The sequence below is a fragment of the Eucyclogobius newberryi genome, unplaced genomic scaffold (genome assembly GCF_026437365.1).
Source record: "Eucyclogobius newberryi isolate DKJ021-1_F unplaced genomic scaffold, fEucNew1.0.hap1 SCAF_11, whole genome shotgun sequence".
In the NCBI taxonomy this organism is placed as follows: Eukaryota; Metazoa; Chordata; class Actinopteri; order Gobiiformes; family Gobiidae; genus Eucyclogobius; species Eucyclogobius newberryi.
Genome location: NW_027315735.1, coordinates 23,607,951 through 23,623,455, shown reverse-complemented (window position 1 = coordinate 23,623,455; position 15,505 = coordinate 23,607,951). Strand labels below are relative to the sequence as shown.

The 15,505-nt window shown below is 43.6% G+C and overlaps 2 protein-coding genes across 2 annotated transcripts; both read left to right on the top strand.

The window, feature by feature from the left end:
- The first annotated feature begins 3,159 nt into the window (after positions 1–3,159).
- On the top strand, positions 3,160–4,105 carry LOC140347186 (C-X-C motif chemokine 11-1-like). Its single transcript, XM_072433551.1, has 4 exons — positions 3,160–3,299; positions 3,625–3,745; positions 3,821–3,901; positions 4,017–4,105. Exons 1-4 carry the CDS (start codon positions 3,233–3,235, stop codon positions 4,027–4,029), a joined length of 282 nt encoding a protein of 93 aa, XP_072289652.1. The 5' UTR covers positions 3,160–3,232; the 3' UTR covers positions 4,030–4,105.
- A 1,061-nt stretch (positions 4,106–5,166) lies between these two features.
- kiaa1191 (KIAA1191 ortholog) lies at positions 5,167–15,072 on the top strand. The gene is made up of 8 exons (XM_072439431.1): positions 5,167–5,267; positions 5,721–5,827; positions 6,320–6,507; positions 6,823–6,931; positions 7,937–8,064; positions 13,858–14,009; positions 14,099–14,268; positions 14,421–15,072. The coding sequence occupies exons 2-8, from the start codon at positions 5,800–5,802 to the stop codon at positions 14,621–14,623; spliced, it is 978 nt and encodes a 325-aa protein (XP_072295532.1). The 5' UTR covers positions 5,167–5,267; positions 5,721–5,799; the 3' UTR covers positions 14,624–15,072.
- The last annotated feature ends 433 nt before the right edge of the window (positions 15,073–15,505 follow it).

Sequence of the window (15,505 nt, the reverse complement as noted above, 5' to 3'; positions counted from 1 at the left end):
TCCTGCTGGTGCCAGAGTCAGGACTAAACATGGACCAGCCTCCTGCTGGTGCCAGAGTCAGGACTAAACATGGACCGGCCTCCTGCTGGTGCCAGAGTCAGGACTAAACATGGACCGGCCTCCTGCTGGTGCCAGAGTCAGGACTAAACATGGGGAATCTGCGTTTCAGTTTTATGCAGCTAAAATCTGGAACAGTCTTCCTGAAGATGTGAGACAGGCTTCTACTCTGACAATGTTCAAATCTAAGCTAAAAACAGTTTTGTTTAGCTGCGCATATGACTGAAAGGATTTTATTTGCACTCTTCTCTTTCATTTCTTTAACTGTTTTGTGATTTGAATGCATTTTTCTCGGAGAGTGAAGCACTTGTGTATGAATTGTGCTCTACAAATAAACCTGCTCTGCCTTGCCTAAAGCAAACTAAAAACATGAATTCTCTGAATCTCAGTTTTGTATAGACAAATAATATGAGGTTGGTCTATACGTAGACCAAATACCATGATAATATAACGTTTCGGTGAATTGACACTTGACCATTTCCAGCGAAACCCTTGAAGAGAAATAAGAAGTGCAACTGAAACAGGCAAAAGGAAGTACCAGTCCAAACAGCGAGCACACTTCACACTTTTTACCATTTCCTTTGATTTTAGGAGAGAGCGCTGAAGCAGGGGGGAAATCCCCCTCTGAAGACGAATTAACCTCCCACACAAGTAAAATTAGAATAATGTCAGTTTCCATTGTATTCTGTCACTAAAACCTCTGCCCTGCACTGGCCCTGGACCACAAAGACGCACATCCCTTTTCTGTGGTCCTTCATAGGTACTATTCTTAAGCGCTTTAACTCTACTTTGTAAAAATATTACATTTTCAGAGGAGCCATTATGAATTATTAAAGCAAAGTGCACTCTGCTGATGTCAAAATGAGAAGGTGAATCCAGTTATGCACAAAGTCAACACAGCAGTTTTGGAATATTTACGACCTCCATTTCTTCTGATAAAGCAATAAAGAGGAGACTTCTGCATTTCTGTAAGGTAGTCAATCAGTATTCGCCCTCAAACCAGAAGGTCATAGGATCAAACCACACAGTAAGGTACATAAACTGTATTTTTGTCCCGGGGAAAGACACTCAACTCCTTTTAAAACTCCACCAAATCACAGTGCGAGTAGTTCACTTTGCAAACTGGGGACTTCAGACCATTGTTGTCTACTAAACCCCAAAGCACAGACGCAGAGAAGCCATTCTAGTTTAAACTTGAGTAACCATACTTTCATTCAAACCAGTTTTAAAGTCTCCAGGGTGACTTGAAGCGGAGTGCATTGCAAACATGCCAACAACACCCTCAGGCATGTTAGCATTTACCTTTACCTCACTGAGAAACTAAATCTCACTATTGAATACTGCTCTGAACTACTGACCCCTAGTGCCTGGAGTTGGGACATGTTTATATTTTGCTGTTAGATGTGATTTTATCAGCTTCTTGGCACTTCCAGTATTTTAATCAGTCCTCATAAGTTCTGATCTGTACCTGTATCTGTGCCAAATGGCATGAAAAGCAGCCAAATCCGATGAGCAGTAATCAGATTTCTGCCTGATAGTTCACACCAGGGCATGTGCCAATAAACATGATCTAATTATTGAATTATCTGATTCATGTTTTGTGTGATCAAACTTCTGCTCTGCACACGTTTCTGACACGTTTAGAGTCACATGACTCCAGTTACTGAAATGGCTGTAGATTATTTTAAAAAAGGGTCATTCTATTCTTTATTGCTTCACTCTTTGTTTGTAAAAAGGAAGAAGAACGCTCTTTCTCTCAATAATGAATAGAGAAACGGATGTGAAACCCACTGTCACTGCTGAAGTCAGTCTCTTCCTTTAAAGTGGTGTCCTGTTTAAGCAAATACAAACAGTAAGAAATAACATTTATCTTTTGGTTTTGTGGAGTGAGATCATCTGTGAGATTATTTAAATCACTTTATTAAAGAAAACCATAGGAAAGACCTACACACTGTGCCCATCTCTGGAAACATGTTACATGTTGCTCTTTCCGAGCGGTGCATTTCATAGGTGTTAGCCACGGCCTGCACATTAGTGACTAATGCTTCAAACTCCTACACCAACAGCCACAACACAAGCTCAGGGCTAAAAAGTGCAAAAGGGTGTTGCAACTTCATTTAAGTATGTTTGCACCCAGATTTCAGCCTGAAAATAAAATAACATTTCAGTATTGTCTTGAACTCTTTGTCCGTTTAGTCTGGACTTGTAATTTTAGAAAGTTTTAGTTTAATCCATATTATTGGGTCATTATTCAGCATGACAACAATAATATTGATGATAGAATACTTATGACTAATCTTATACATTATATCCATTCATTTTCTACCTCTTGTTCCCGTCAGGGGTCGTGGGTGACTGGAGCCCATCCCAGTGACTTTGTGCCGTTCAACCATTTACTCTCACATTCATTCACTTGGGACAATTTAGAGTTGCCAGGAAAGAACCCACGGTAACACGGGGAGGACATGCAAACGCAAGATCATGTGATGTTGGTTTAGCCCGGGATTCAAACCCATGATCTCCTTATTGGGATGTGGGAGTACCTGCTCTGCCACCGTGTACCCAAATGATATATCATAATTGTATTTTTACTTGAAAATAGTAAATTAAATAGTGCTAGACGCAGATATGCCTTTGCCGGCCAAATCCAATTATTGGACCGTACAAAGAAAAGTTAAAAAATATACAAACTACTTAGAAACTCAAATAGAAAAAAGCTGTTCGATATAATCAAACTATAAAAAATATATGTTCAGCTATTTTCCTATAGTATAAACAATTGCTGACCTGAATTTTCCTCAATGTCATTACTATTTAAATATTCCTCCTTTTGACATTGTGCAAGGTGTAAATGATTATTTCCATATCAGATTTAAACTTTCAATTGGTTTAAACTATCACTATTCACCGGTGTGACAAAAGAAGGAGTGGTGAGTGTGTGGCTTTCATTTTGCGGCTTCTTTGCAGTTTCACTTTCCACTCTCAAAGAAATTTCCCACTTCAGAGCCATGATGTAACGCCACTTGAACTGTATAAAAGAGTGAGTCCGGAGCCGAGTCCTTCACAGACCTCAGCTCCTTGACCCGAGTCCTTCACAGACCTCAGCTCCTTGACCCGAGTCCTTCACAGACCTCAGCTCCTTGACCCGACGACCAGCTTAGCTCCAGACGACAACATGAACAGCATCAGCATCAAAGTCCTGCTCGTCCTCACCGCCCTGGCGTTCATCTGCCACGCACAACGTAAGCATTTATACTTTTATTTATTGTAGTATAGTAAACTGTCTGGGTTTATGGTTAATAAACATCTGCAGTTTGATATATCCTCTGCCAATCATAAGGCATCTGTGTGGAAAGTCGAAAGGACAAGATTAATATGACAAAATTATGGACCCAAACCCTGAAAAAAATATACATTCAACATTTGTAAATTGTATGTGTGTTTTTAAATTCATACATTCTGGACCAGGACATTTATCATGAGTTTATGTGTGTTCCTCTACATAAACATGTGTATAGGAATCCTCCATCAGTCTATTGACTTATGAATTTTCATTTTTTGTTTCAGAAAACCAGGCCGGACAGCAGTGTTTATGCGCCTCCTTTAAAAACACCGTGGACTCCAAGAAAAACATTTCAGACGTTCAGATCTACCCCAGCACGAACTTCTGCAATCAAGTTGAGATCATGTAAGTTATCAACATCAAATGAATCTTCTGCATAGAAATGATTATAGGCTGTAACATATCTTATTTTCTGTTCAGCATCACCAATAAAAATGGGGCCAGATATTGCTTGAACCCCAACCTTAAAGTTGCCAAAGCTTTACTGAACAGAATCATCCGGTAAGTCCATACCATCTTTTTGTCTTCCGTACATAGTCTCAGTACAGGCTACAACACAGCTACTGTACATGTATATTCCTCTAATACTAACACTTTCCCCCTTTATTCCTTTCAGAGCGAGGAAGTAAGGAAATGCTCTGATGACCATTGACCGCTCACCAACTCAACAAAGAATGTGATGAAAAAAAGTGAAGTGTAAATAATATTCTACAAAGACGTGACTGTGTTTGTTGTTGTTTTTCTTTTTAAATCATATACATTATTTATGTCTATCTGCTTTCTTAATGTTATGAGCATTATTGTGTCTGACTTTTCCGTTCATGGATCCACTGTTCTCCGTTTTAACATGTTTTATTTATATATTTTCACATGGACTTCATTTTTTTTTTGTAATAAAATGTATTTTGAATGAATTTCCTTTTTTTACGTTCTGTTTCTATCACGCCTTTGAAGAATAGCGCCGCCTGGTGGTGAACTTAATGTGACGCTGCTGCTGTTAAAGTGTCAGATAAAACGGATTTATAGTTTAATTACAAGAGAATCTGACACCAAAAGTAGAGCAAAGCAAAGAGTGGATTACATGAGTTCTTACTAACAACATGCTCCTTCACTCTTTAGACACACTCAGAGCCTGGTGCTGCTAAGCCTGTGTATTTCTCAGTAAAAACAAAAACAGACAACACTAAACCTGATGAGAGAAATAGACTACATAAGAAATAGAGTATATTCAACTTGATTTTAATTTAAATTGGCACTTGGCCTGTTTGTCCACCATCAATCAATACAGCAAAGTTTGGTTTAGCCCACTGCGATTACCACGTGTAGTCTCTTGTATTTAAGTGTATTTAAGTGTACTAAATACTACTACTTCAGTACTTCATGATTAGCCAGCCTGCAACAAGCTTCATTTGTAATAGATCCATAGGCAAAGTAAAGCACATTTTTAGAAAGAGATTTCATGTCCTCGGGCCTTTCTGTTGTTACGAATGTACCTTTCCCTGCTTAGACTTCAGGATCCAGGCCTGTGCGGGTCCTGCAACAGTAAAACTCCTTCTCCGTGTGCGTGTGTCCGGTGTTTTGCTGACGTTGACCGCGGTACGATCACGTTACAGTGACTTCTAACGCAGCTCCACTTCCCGAGGAGCGCGCGCGCGGCTCCCGTCAGGCCCGTGTGTTGGAGCGCGTGCCGCTGCTGCGCTGAGGAGGACGCGTGGCGGTGCCTCCGGGCGGTGTTTACACTTTGCGTGTCCAAAAGTCATGGATGAACAAACAAGACGATATTTGCTTTGTACGTGTGTCATTGCGGCGCGCGCGGGACCACCGGGAGCAGCGAGCGGATCAGAGGAAACACGATCTTAGTTTGAAGGTTTGATCATGTTTTCTACCAAAGAGAAAATAATACAACCCGTTAACGCATTGGTTAATACTATTGTGCAGTATTTCTTATTGTTGTGTTCGTTTGTGGACTCATCTCCTACAGCGCACGACTTAAGTTCATGTTTTTGCAAGTCACGTCACGTTTCCGTGCGCAGTATCCACAGTGTGAGACGTGTGAAGTGGCAGACGTGCTCTGGACTATCAAAATAATTGTACCATGAAACAACTGCACAAACCGTTAGTAAAATAGCCTGTATTATGTGCTGACCTAATATTCAACTCACTGTTTGTAACTTAAGATTTTCTATTTGTGGACATTCGGAAATTGGATATTGTTCTTGCATAGCTTAGCCAACCTTTCCTTGTTCCCAAGCATTGAATGTCAATGAATGATCCTGTTGTGCAATCATAATATTATATAATGATGTGATCACTGTGACAGGTTTGGATTTTAAAGACAAGCACAGTGGCCCTGAGCAAACACTTTCTAGTCAACGAGGACGCTTCAGCCTGCTCTCAAAATGTCCTCTCGGCAAGGAGACATTCCAGGTAAAACTAAAACTAAATCATGTATGATCAGATATGGATGAAGAAAAACAACTTAGCCCTTTGTAATTAAACGTTTATTTCTACATGTATTGCATAGGCATGTAATAAGCTACAGTATTCATTTGCGTAAAGTACATTTGGTTTACCGTATTTTCCTGACGCACCAGCCAAGAATGCATATATAAGTCGCACTGGAGTATGAAATGCGTGTGTGTGAAAGTGTGAAAATAACAAATAATATCATATATAAGTCGCTCCGGAGTATAAGTATATAAGTATAAATATAAATATAAGTATAAGTTGCACCTCGGCTAAAACTATGAAAAAAGGTGCAACTTATAGTCCGGAAAATACAGTAGTTATCCATCATATATTCATAAATAAAAGAGTTTGTTATATTCATAAGGTTTTGTTTGTTTTGAAATGAACCTGCATGTTAACCTCTTGCACGATGTTCTCCAGATGACAGAGTATGACTTGATTCTATTACAGCCCTGGAGTCTGGGGCCTGCTCTTCCCTCTTCGGCGCCATGTCGTCCCCAGTCTCGATGGTCCGGCACACCGTCAGCTACGATGAGCTGATCGATGCTCCGATGCACTCCCCGCCTCCCGACATGGCCGTCAACATCCTGTGGAAGGACCCGATCAAACCCAAGCACAGATTTTGGAACGCTACAGAGGTGCCTCAGGCTTGATTAGAAACATTAGCGAATTAATGTTGGCCAATGAATGGAGGATGGTATTCACTGATTATATGTGGCTTGATCTTTGACCTATTGTCAACGTTCTCTTTGGCAACAAACTGAACTGGAAACTGACCTCAAAATGTTTGCGGTCCTATGAGCATGTTTGCCATGAGTGTGCGGCTGTTTGCATTCGGAGGAGTGACAGAAATGCGTAGAAACAAAGGCTGTTCAAAGAATTGGGTTGTTTTTGCCTCGTGCGGTGTCATTTCAATTTGTAAACTAAAAAGTAACATGTGTTTGTGTTTGTAGGAAGGTGAGAGTGGTGGAAGGTTAGTGACGTTTGAGGCGGCGGCTCCTGCAAAGTCACCTGTGCCTGTCGTAAAGGCCAAGGCCACCACTTTGATGAGTGCATTGATGAGTAAGTGAAAATCAAATGCATTTATGCATTCATGTAAATTTGGAGATAAGGACTGAGTGTTCTGAACAAAACCCGCTGTTATAAGCAAGCCACATTCACAGAGATAAGCCATTACTGCTGGATCACTGGGCCTGTACAGTCACATACTTTTAATACACTGTTGCTGCATTTCTGGAGACATCGGAAAGGTTTTTGGATTCTTTTCATAATTTTTTTCGTGAAATTTGCATTTGGGATAAACAAGACCTGTGCAGATCCGATCAGAGTCGATCACCGTTGATCTGAACACGGTGCACCCTGGGTAGGTTTGCGTTCGACTTCACTCCGACTTGCTCTGACATCACAAGTTGAAAGCTTGTGAAATCCAAACAGGATCAACCAGCTGGAGCAGACTCCCCAACTCCTGTGCGTTATTATAATTAAAAGCGTATTTATTTATTTACAAGGCAATATTTGATCCTTTTTCACTTAGGCTTAAGGCTTAGGTCCATCATTATCTTCATTTAGTGGCCAGTTGACTGGAGTTCGACGTCATCAATAAGTCTGTAGAAAATGCAATTTCATCCACTTTGAATGATGTTCCTCCTTACAACAAACTTGAAGTATGACATCATCACAGTATAATCTGAAAGTATTTTCCATTAGGGTGTTCACATGTGCACACTAGTCCCTACATAGGGCACTATTTAGAGCACACTATATTGTGATAATTGAAACTATTTAACGCAGCAGTAGTGACTCGAAGTTTGTTTACTGTTTTTAAACATCGTTTTCGCAGGCGCATCTCTAAGGACATTTTTCTTGCTTTAATCAAACATGGCGGATATCTAATGGTAACAGTCATTTTTGGATGCTCCTGAGCTTTATTAGGCTTACCTAGAATTCAATGATCTCTTCATAGTTCTAGGGCTTCCGAAATTTCCCCATGTGTGGACAATAAAGGATTATTTTATAAAGGATTATATTACATTGCAACTGCTAACATTGATTTTTTGTTTTAACCAGAGCAAAGCCACGAGAACATGCAGCGATTTGAGCACCAAGCGGGCCTCACAGACACTGGCTACTCTCCTCACAAGGGACTTTCAGCTGAGGAGACTCGATTTCATCTACGGGCTGAAAGCACTTTTCCAGTGAGTACATAGTGTGACAACGAATTTACATGCACACCAAAAATCTGATCATTAACGGATTTCTGGAGTTTGTTGATAAGATTATTGATACGACATGCAAAGACAAGTTTATTTGTAGAGGAGTGGAAAACTATGTTTTAAATGTTGAAATAATAATTTTAAAATTCATTGTACTTTGTCTGCCTAATACAACAGTGACTCAAATCTAATTATTAGGTTATCTCAGAGCTTCTCAAAGTGTGGGGCGTGCCCGTGGGGAGGGGGGAGAAACATTTGGAGAAATCTGTGCACATTATGTGTGACAGACATGTTTTGAGCAACAGAAAAAACCCCAGTGCCAACACGTGGTAATCTTTAAATACGCGAGAGCAGCGGAGTGGGTCGGTCTGCCCCTGTGCCTGCCCGCCTGCCCCTGTGCCCCTCGCACACGCCTGCCCCTGTGCCCCTCGCACACGCCTGCCCCTGTGCCCCTCGCACACGTCTGCCCCTGTGCCCCTCGCACACGTCTGCCCCTGTGCCCCTCGCACACGTCTGCCCCTGTGCCCCTCGCACAAGTCTGCCCCTGTGCCCCTCGCACACGTCTGCCCCTGTGCCCCTCGCACACGCCTGCCCCTGTGCCCCTCGCACACGTCTGCCCCTGTGCCCCTCGCACACGTCTGCCCCTGTGCCCCTCGCACACGTCTGCCCCTGTGCCCCTCGCACAAGTCTGCCCCTGTGCCCCTCGCACACGTCTGCCCCTGTGCCCCTCGCACAAGTCTGCCCCTGTGCCCCTCGCACACGTCTGCCCCTGTGCCCCTCGCACACGTCTGCCCCTGTGCCCCTCGCACAAGTCTGCCCCTGTGCCCCTTGCACAAGTCTGCCCCTGTGCCCCTCGCACACGTCTGCCCCTGTGCCCCTCGCACACGTCTGCCCCTGTGCCCCTCGCACACGTCTGCCCCTGTGCCCCTCGCACAAGTCTGCCCCTGTGCCCCTCGCACAAGTCTGCCCCTGTGCCCCTCGCACACGTCTGCCCCTGTGCCCCTCGCACACGTCTGCCCCTGTGCCCCTCGCACACGTCTGCCCCTGTGCCCCTCGCACACGTCTGCCCCTGTGCCCCTCGCACAAGTCTGCCCCTGTGCCCCTCGCACACGTCTGCCCCTGTGCCCCTCGCACACGGCTGCCCCTGTGCCCCTCGCACCCCCCTGCCCCTGTGCCCCTCGCACACGTCTGCCCCTGTGCCCCTCGCACACGCCTGCCCCTGTGCCCCTCGCACCCCCCTGCCCCTGTGCCCCTCGCACAAGTCTGCCCCTGTGCCCCTCGCACAAGTCTGCCCCTGTGCCCCTCGCACACGCCTGCCCCTGTGCCCCTCGCACACGCCTGCCCCTGTGCCCCTCGCACACGCCTGCCCCTGTGCCCCTCGTACCCCCCTGCCCCTGTGCCCCTCGCACAAGTCTGGCCCTGTGCCCCTCGCACACGTCTGCCCCTGTGCCCCTCGCACAAGTCTGCCCCTGTGCCCCTCGCACACGCCTGCCCCTGTGCCCCTCGCACCCCGCTGCCCCTGTGCCCCTCGCACAAGTCTGCCCCTGTGCCCCTCGCACACGCCTGCCCCTGTGCCCCTCGCACACGTCTACCCCTGTGCCCCTCGCACCCCCCTGCCCCTGTGCCCCTCGCACAAGTCTGCCCCTGTGCCCCTCGCACACGTCTGCCCCTGTGCCCCTCGCACACGTGTGCCCCTGTGCCCCTCGCACACGTGTGCCCCTGTGCCCCTCGCACAAGTCTGCCTCTGTGCCCCTCGCACAAGTCTGCCCCTGTGCCCCTCGCACACGCCTGCCCCTGTGCCCCTCGCACACGGACACAATTGTAATTATGCTTTATTTGTTAAGCACTGACATTGGTTGAATTACAATTTAACCATCAGTTCTGGCTTTCTCAATTTGACTGGATGCTACACAATTTCCCCATGTGGGACAATAAAGGAATATCTTATCTTATCTTACTCACCTTGTTGTTGTTCTTGTTGTTGTTGTTCTTGTTGTTGTTGTTGTTATTGTTGTGTTACTTTTAATGGCGGTTGGCAGCCAACTGAAAAGGTGCCTTTAACGCCGCCTACTGCAGTTGTACGTCTTCTGTAGTTGTACATCTTCAAAGTATGTGTTTTACTCTATACAAAAAGAGAGAGGAAGAAAGAAAGCGACTGGTCATGTGACAATTGCACGCATATGCAAAAAGAATGTGTGTGCATTCTTTGATCCCATGGACTTTGAAAACAATCTTGTTGTTGTTGTTGTTGTTGTTGTTTTATGGCGATTGGCATCCAAGTGTTGCATTACCGCCAGACTTTATTCCTCAGACTTTTCTCTCTTCTCTTCTTTGGACTGAAATAGTAGAGTTGTGGTACCTGATGATGTCTCTGGTCCTGTACCTGATGATGTCTCTGGTCCTGTACCTGATGATGTCTCTGGTCCTGTACCTGATGATGTCTCTGGTCCTGTACCTGATGATGTCTCTGGTCCTGTACCTGATGATGTCTCTGGTCCTGTACCTGATGATGTCTCTGGTCCTGTACCTGATGATGTCTCTGGTCCTGTACCTGATGATGTCTCTGGTCCTGTACCTGATGATGTCTCTGGTCCTGTACCTGATGATGTCTCTGGTCCTGTACCTGATGATGTCTCTGGTCCTGTACCTGATGATGTCTCTGGTCCTGTACCTGATGATGTCTCTGGTCCTGTACCTGATGATGTCTCTGGTCCTGTACCTGATGATGTCTCTGGTCCTGTACCTGATGATGTCTCTGGTCCTGTACCTGATGATGTCTCTGGTCCTGTACCTGATCTTCTTTTTCTTCTTTGGTGTTTTATGGCGGTTGGTAGCCAAGTGTTACATTACCGCCAGACTTTATTCTTTAGACTATATTCGTTTCCATTTTTCATTCTTTAGTCTTCATTCTTTAGACTTGCTGTTGTTGTTTTATGGCGGTTGGTAGCCAAGTGTTACATTACCGCCAGACTTTATTCTTTAGACTATATTCGTTTCCATTTTTCATTCTTTAGTCTTCATTCTTTAGACTTGCTGTTGTTGTTTTATGGCGGTTGGTATCCAAGTGTTACATTACCGCCACACTTTATTCCAGTTGGCCTCTGCTCGGGCTTCCTGTACCTGATGATGTCTCCGGTCCTGTACCTGATGATGTATGTGCTTTGATCTCGTGGGCTTTGAACTGAAGAATGAAGTCTGAAGAATAAAGTCTAAAGAATAAAGTCTGGCGGTAATGTAACGCTTGTATACCAGCTGCCATAAAATCCCATAGAAGAAAGCCATTTTTTTCTTTCTTTTGACGGTATAGCGTAAAATACATACTTGGAATACGTACAACTGCAGTAGGTGGCAGTAAATGCACCTTTTCAGTTGGCTGCCACAACAACAACAACAGTCTGTGTGACGTCGTGGACCCGCAGTGGTAAAAGTGATCCTCAGTGACGAGAAGTAACGCAAGAGTCGTCTCCCTGAAACGCCGTATTTACCGCAGTTAATTGCAAAATTTGCGCTGTTCCAGAGGCTATGGGGGGCTTGGATACTTTTTTTTTCTGGCGGGGGGCGCGCCTGAAAAAAGATTGAGAAGCTCTGTGTTATCTGATTATTCCAGTTTTCAGATTTTATTCGTCATCATTGCGTAGATATCTAAAATAGTTGTAAACAAGGCGAACAACTGCTACGGGCCAATCACAGCGCTCCTTACTAGCGTCCATTCCACACAGACTGACCAATCACAGTGCTTCTTACCAAGGGCGGTACAGCCCTAGAGAAGTGTAGGGAGCGATCTTTTTCTCCAAATTATTTCCATACATTATCTATTACTTGCAGTTATGGCCAAAATGAAGATGTACATTGAGCTGGATCGAGACAAAAAGCTTATTATAAAAAGGTATGTTGATTATCATGAGTTAGATCTTAGCCTTTAGCCGGACGAAAACAGGCCTAAGCTAACAAACAGGTCGGCTAACGTTACGGCTTCTTGTGTATATGGTTGTATTTGAGGCTTAAGGACACGCGAACAAAGACATTCTACTATTCTGTGCGTTTTGTTTATTAAATACATTGATCTAGTTTGTTGGTCTCGGGTCGACAGTCTGTTTTAACGTCAACAGTACAACGATTAGCTAGCATTTTGTTACGGAGCTAACAAACAGCTCCAAACGTGATGGAGACGACTATCAAGCTAATGCTGTGCCAACATGTCATGTGAATGTAACACCGAATTTCAAAAAAGATGACAGTGGCCCACAACCCTGGAGCCAGTGTCTCACCCCCATTATAATGATATAATGCATGTATCGCTTATGAAACGTCCTCGTGTGCCCTTGTGGACGTATATGATGCATATAGGTGATGATCCTCGTACTTAATATCAGTCGTAAACTGCAGACTAGCCTAGATATATGTAAACATAATGGCAAAAACGTTAAAGTAAGAAAATAAGAATATCGGTTTCAATAAATATTTTGATCAACAGGAAATGATAGCCTTCCTCTGCTTGCATTATGCCTAATAACATGTACTGAGAATATTTTACAATTGCATCTAAAATATTCACCATGCACACTGGTCTCAAATGTGACCTTGTTATTACACATGACTATGTTCTTCCCTTCACATGGCAGAAATGTTTCCGTTGAATAGCTTGGTTTCCAGAGTCTCTGAACAACAGCGCTGAAAACGTATGGATCACTAAAGTCATCATCGTTCAAATGAATGATCTTATATGAATAGAATAAGAGGGTAGGTGCTAAAGCTAGTGTGGATGAAGCTCTGTGTTAGAATATGTGGCAGTACATACCTGTCAAATTGAGACTCAATACAGGTAGTGCTGGAAAGCTTCATTGAATCCAACATAAATCGCAAGTGACAAGCGAAAAGCTTTTAATTATTAAGGGTAATTCGGACTACTCATGCAAACTCGTGGGTGATCTTGTGTAGCCGTTAGTGTTTTATTGTTGTGTACTTCTGTCTGGACGTGTTCCTTTTGTTTTGTCTGCAGAGCCTTGGTTGAATAGCTCTAACCCACATAGTTTGTCATAACAGTTTTATCTGTGTAGAGGTCAGTGAGCTCAATGTTTACTTTTCAAAGAACTAAAGCTGTCCCTGATGACACCATGGCGTCTGTTCTTCTATAGAATCAAGGGAAGCATTTTCGTACATGTTGGTGCTAGAGGTAGCAAATTATAAGATAAGATGAGCCTTTATTTGTCCACACTATGGGGAAATGATGCTGCTTTACTTCATGTGCAGTTTGGTTAGGATTTCATGAATTGCTTACAGTAATTCTCCCAAAACTAATGTTCACTTAATACAAAATGTCTTGCAGACTATCGCCTTAGTTGTGAACTCTATTTTGGCTCCCACCAATCACGTCACAACTCGGATCCGTTTCTATAATTCCCATTTCCATGTCATATTTACGATTTATCTGACATTACATGAAAGCAGGGCAGAACTTAAGTTTGGCCTGAGGTTGACCACTTTCACCCCACACTCCCCTCGCTTCAGTTTAAAAGGCTGATAAGTGCATCACTGTGTGGCTGCTGGCTTCACACTGGCCCAAACACGCCGCACACTGATTGACAACTATCTTTTATTAGTGTGAAAACATTAGGGCAGGAACACAATGCTATATTCCCCCCTCTTTAGATATTTGAAGTAAAAACAAAGCTACGGGTAGCTTTTTAAGTAAAAGTTAGGAGATAATGTCTTAAAAATATGTAGTTTTACTGATAGAAGTAAAAACCCTTTTTGTTTTATGTTTTTCTCTTACAGAAGTTGAAGATGCCACCTGGGGACTTTAAGGAGGACAGGCTTCAAACATCAGCACAGTCAACTCCTGCCGGCACCCCCTCAGTCACCCCTTCGGTCACCCCCTGTGTCACCCCCAGTGTTACCCCGCACTCGTCACCTGCCCTCAGCCGCAGGTTAGTCTGATTATCAAGAATTAACAATACCAAGAGACAAAATATGTCTCTGTTATTGCATTTATCTTAAACTTTTCTGTCTTTAACAGAAACTGGTTCACAGTGAACCCTGGTCCATTACTCCCAGCTTCAGAGCTCAGCAGTGCTTCAATCACAGACATGGGGAATGAAGGACGGGGAACAGATCGATGGAACTTTTTTGGTTCTCGTTCCACGGTCCAGAAGTCCCCCACTGATCCTGGCTCCGACACAGGCACAGGTGAGTAGTGCTGTGAATCAGACATGTGGTCCTGAGCCTGTGTGATGATAGTTTAAGTGTTTGTTCATGGTGTGTTGTTTGTGTTGCCAATGTAATGTTGCTGTGAAACAGTTGAACTCTTGAAAGTATTTGAACTTATTCTTGTTCTTCAGGATTTTCACTGCAGTCCTACTTCGGTCTTCAGAAGTCTTCCACCATGGACTACTCAAGCACACAGGTCAAACTGGATGTGGGAGATACGGCCAACTTCATGCCTCCTAAGATTGAAATCTCAGGGATTGAGCCCAAGCAGCCTCCTCGGCCGCACAAACTCAAGCCCCGGGACATGAATGTGCTCACACCATCAGGCTTCTGACCTGTGCCTCATGGAGCTGCCCTTTGACCTCCTCGTTCTCTCTGTAGCCACCCAGAGACTCCTGATCCATCCATTCTCTTGTCACTAACAGACAATGTCTAACAACATATGAGATGGTACAATAAAGCTCATGAAATAGCTTCATTTGTCAGTTTCTGCCATTCACAAGCATTGCCTCGATGTCCTTGTTTTGTTGCCCTTTGTGGCTAGAAATGTGCTGAAATAATTTAGTCAGTTAATTATTTGGAACTGTGCTTTGTGTAGTTCTACTGACCTGCTACTTCAATCCAACATGCTCAGTTGCCATGTAGTATTTTTACTTTTACAGTCGTATAGTGCTTTTTGGTTTTCAGTAGACTAGTGCGATTTGACTGATGGTGCCTCCACCTACTGCATCAGAGTATTTTCTATGAAGTGTAAAGAATGTTTTATTAAATGGCAGAATAATTTATAGTATTTCCACAATTTCATTTGTTTTATATTTTGAGATGTCTTAATTGTGTGCAACTTTTTGTTGCTTTAATATGTTATTGCATTTTTCCCACTGTTTGTTGTTGGTCTCTTATGCAAGAGTAATGGCAAGTTGTTATTAATTGCACAATGGAGGTCATCTCCAGTCTAAATACTTCTGAAGCAAATAAACACCTGATGTTGTAACAAATGACTTTGTTTCACTTAATGAGGTCGTGGTATCTTTGGTACAACTAATGCACATCTATTTATTTCACAATTTCAGCGTCTTTATGTCGATGTCCTTGTGAAAATAAACCCTGAAGTACTGTCTGTTGAACTTGCAAACATTGGCCACTAGAGGGCAGAAAAGGTATTAAATTCAATATTCACATCAGAAACGTTCTTGATTGCTTAAACTTGCTGTACACT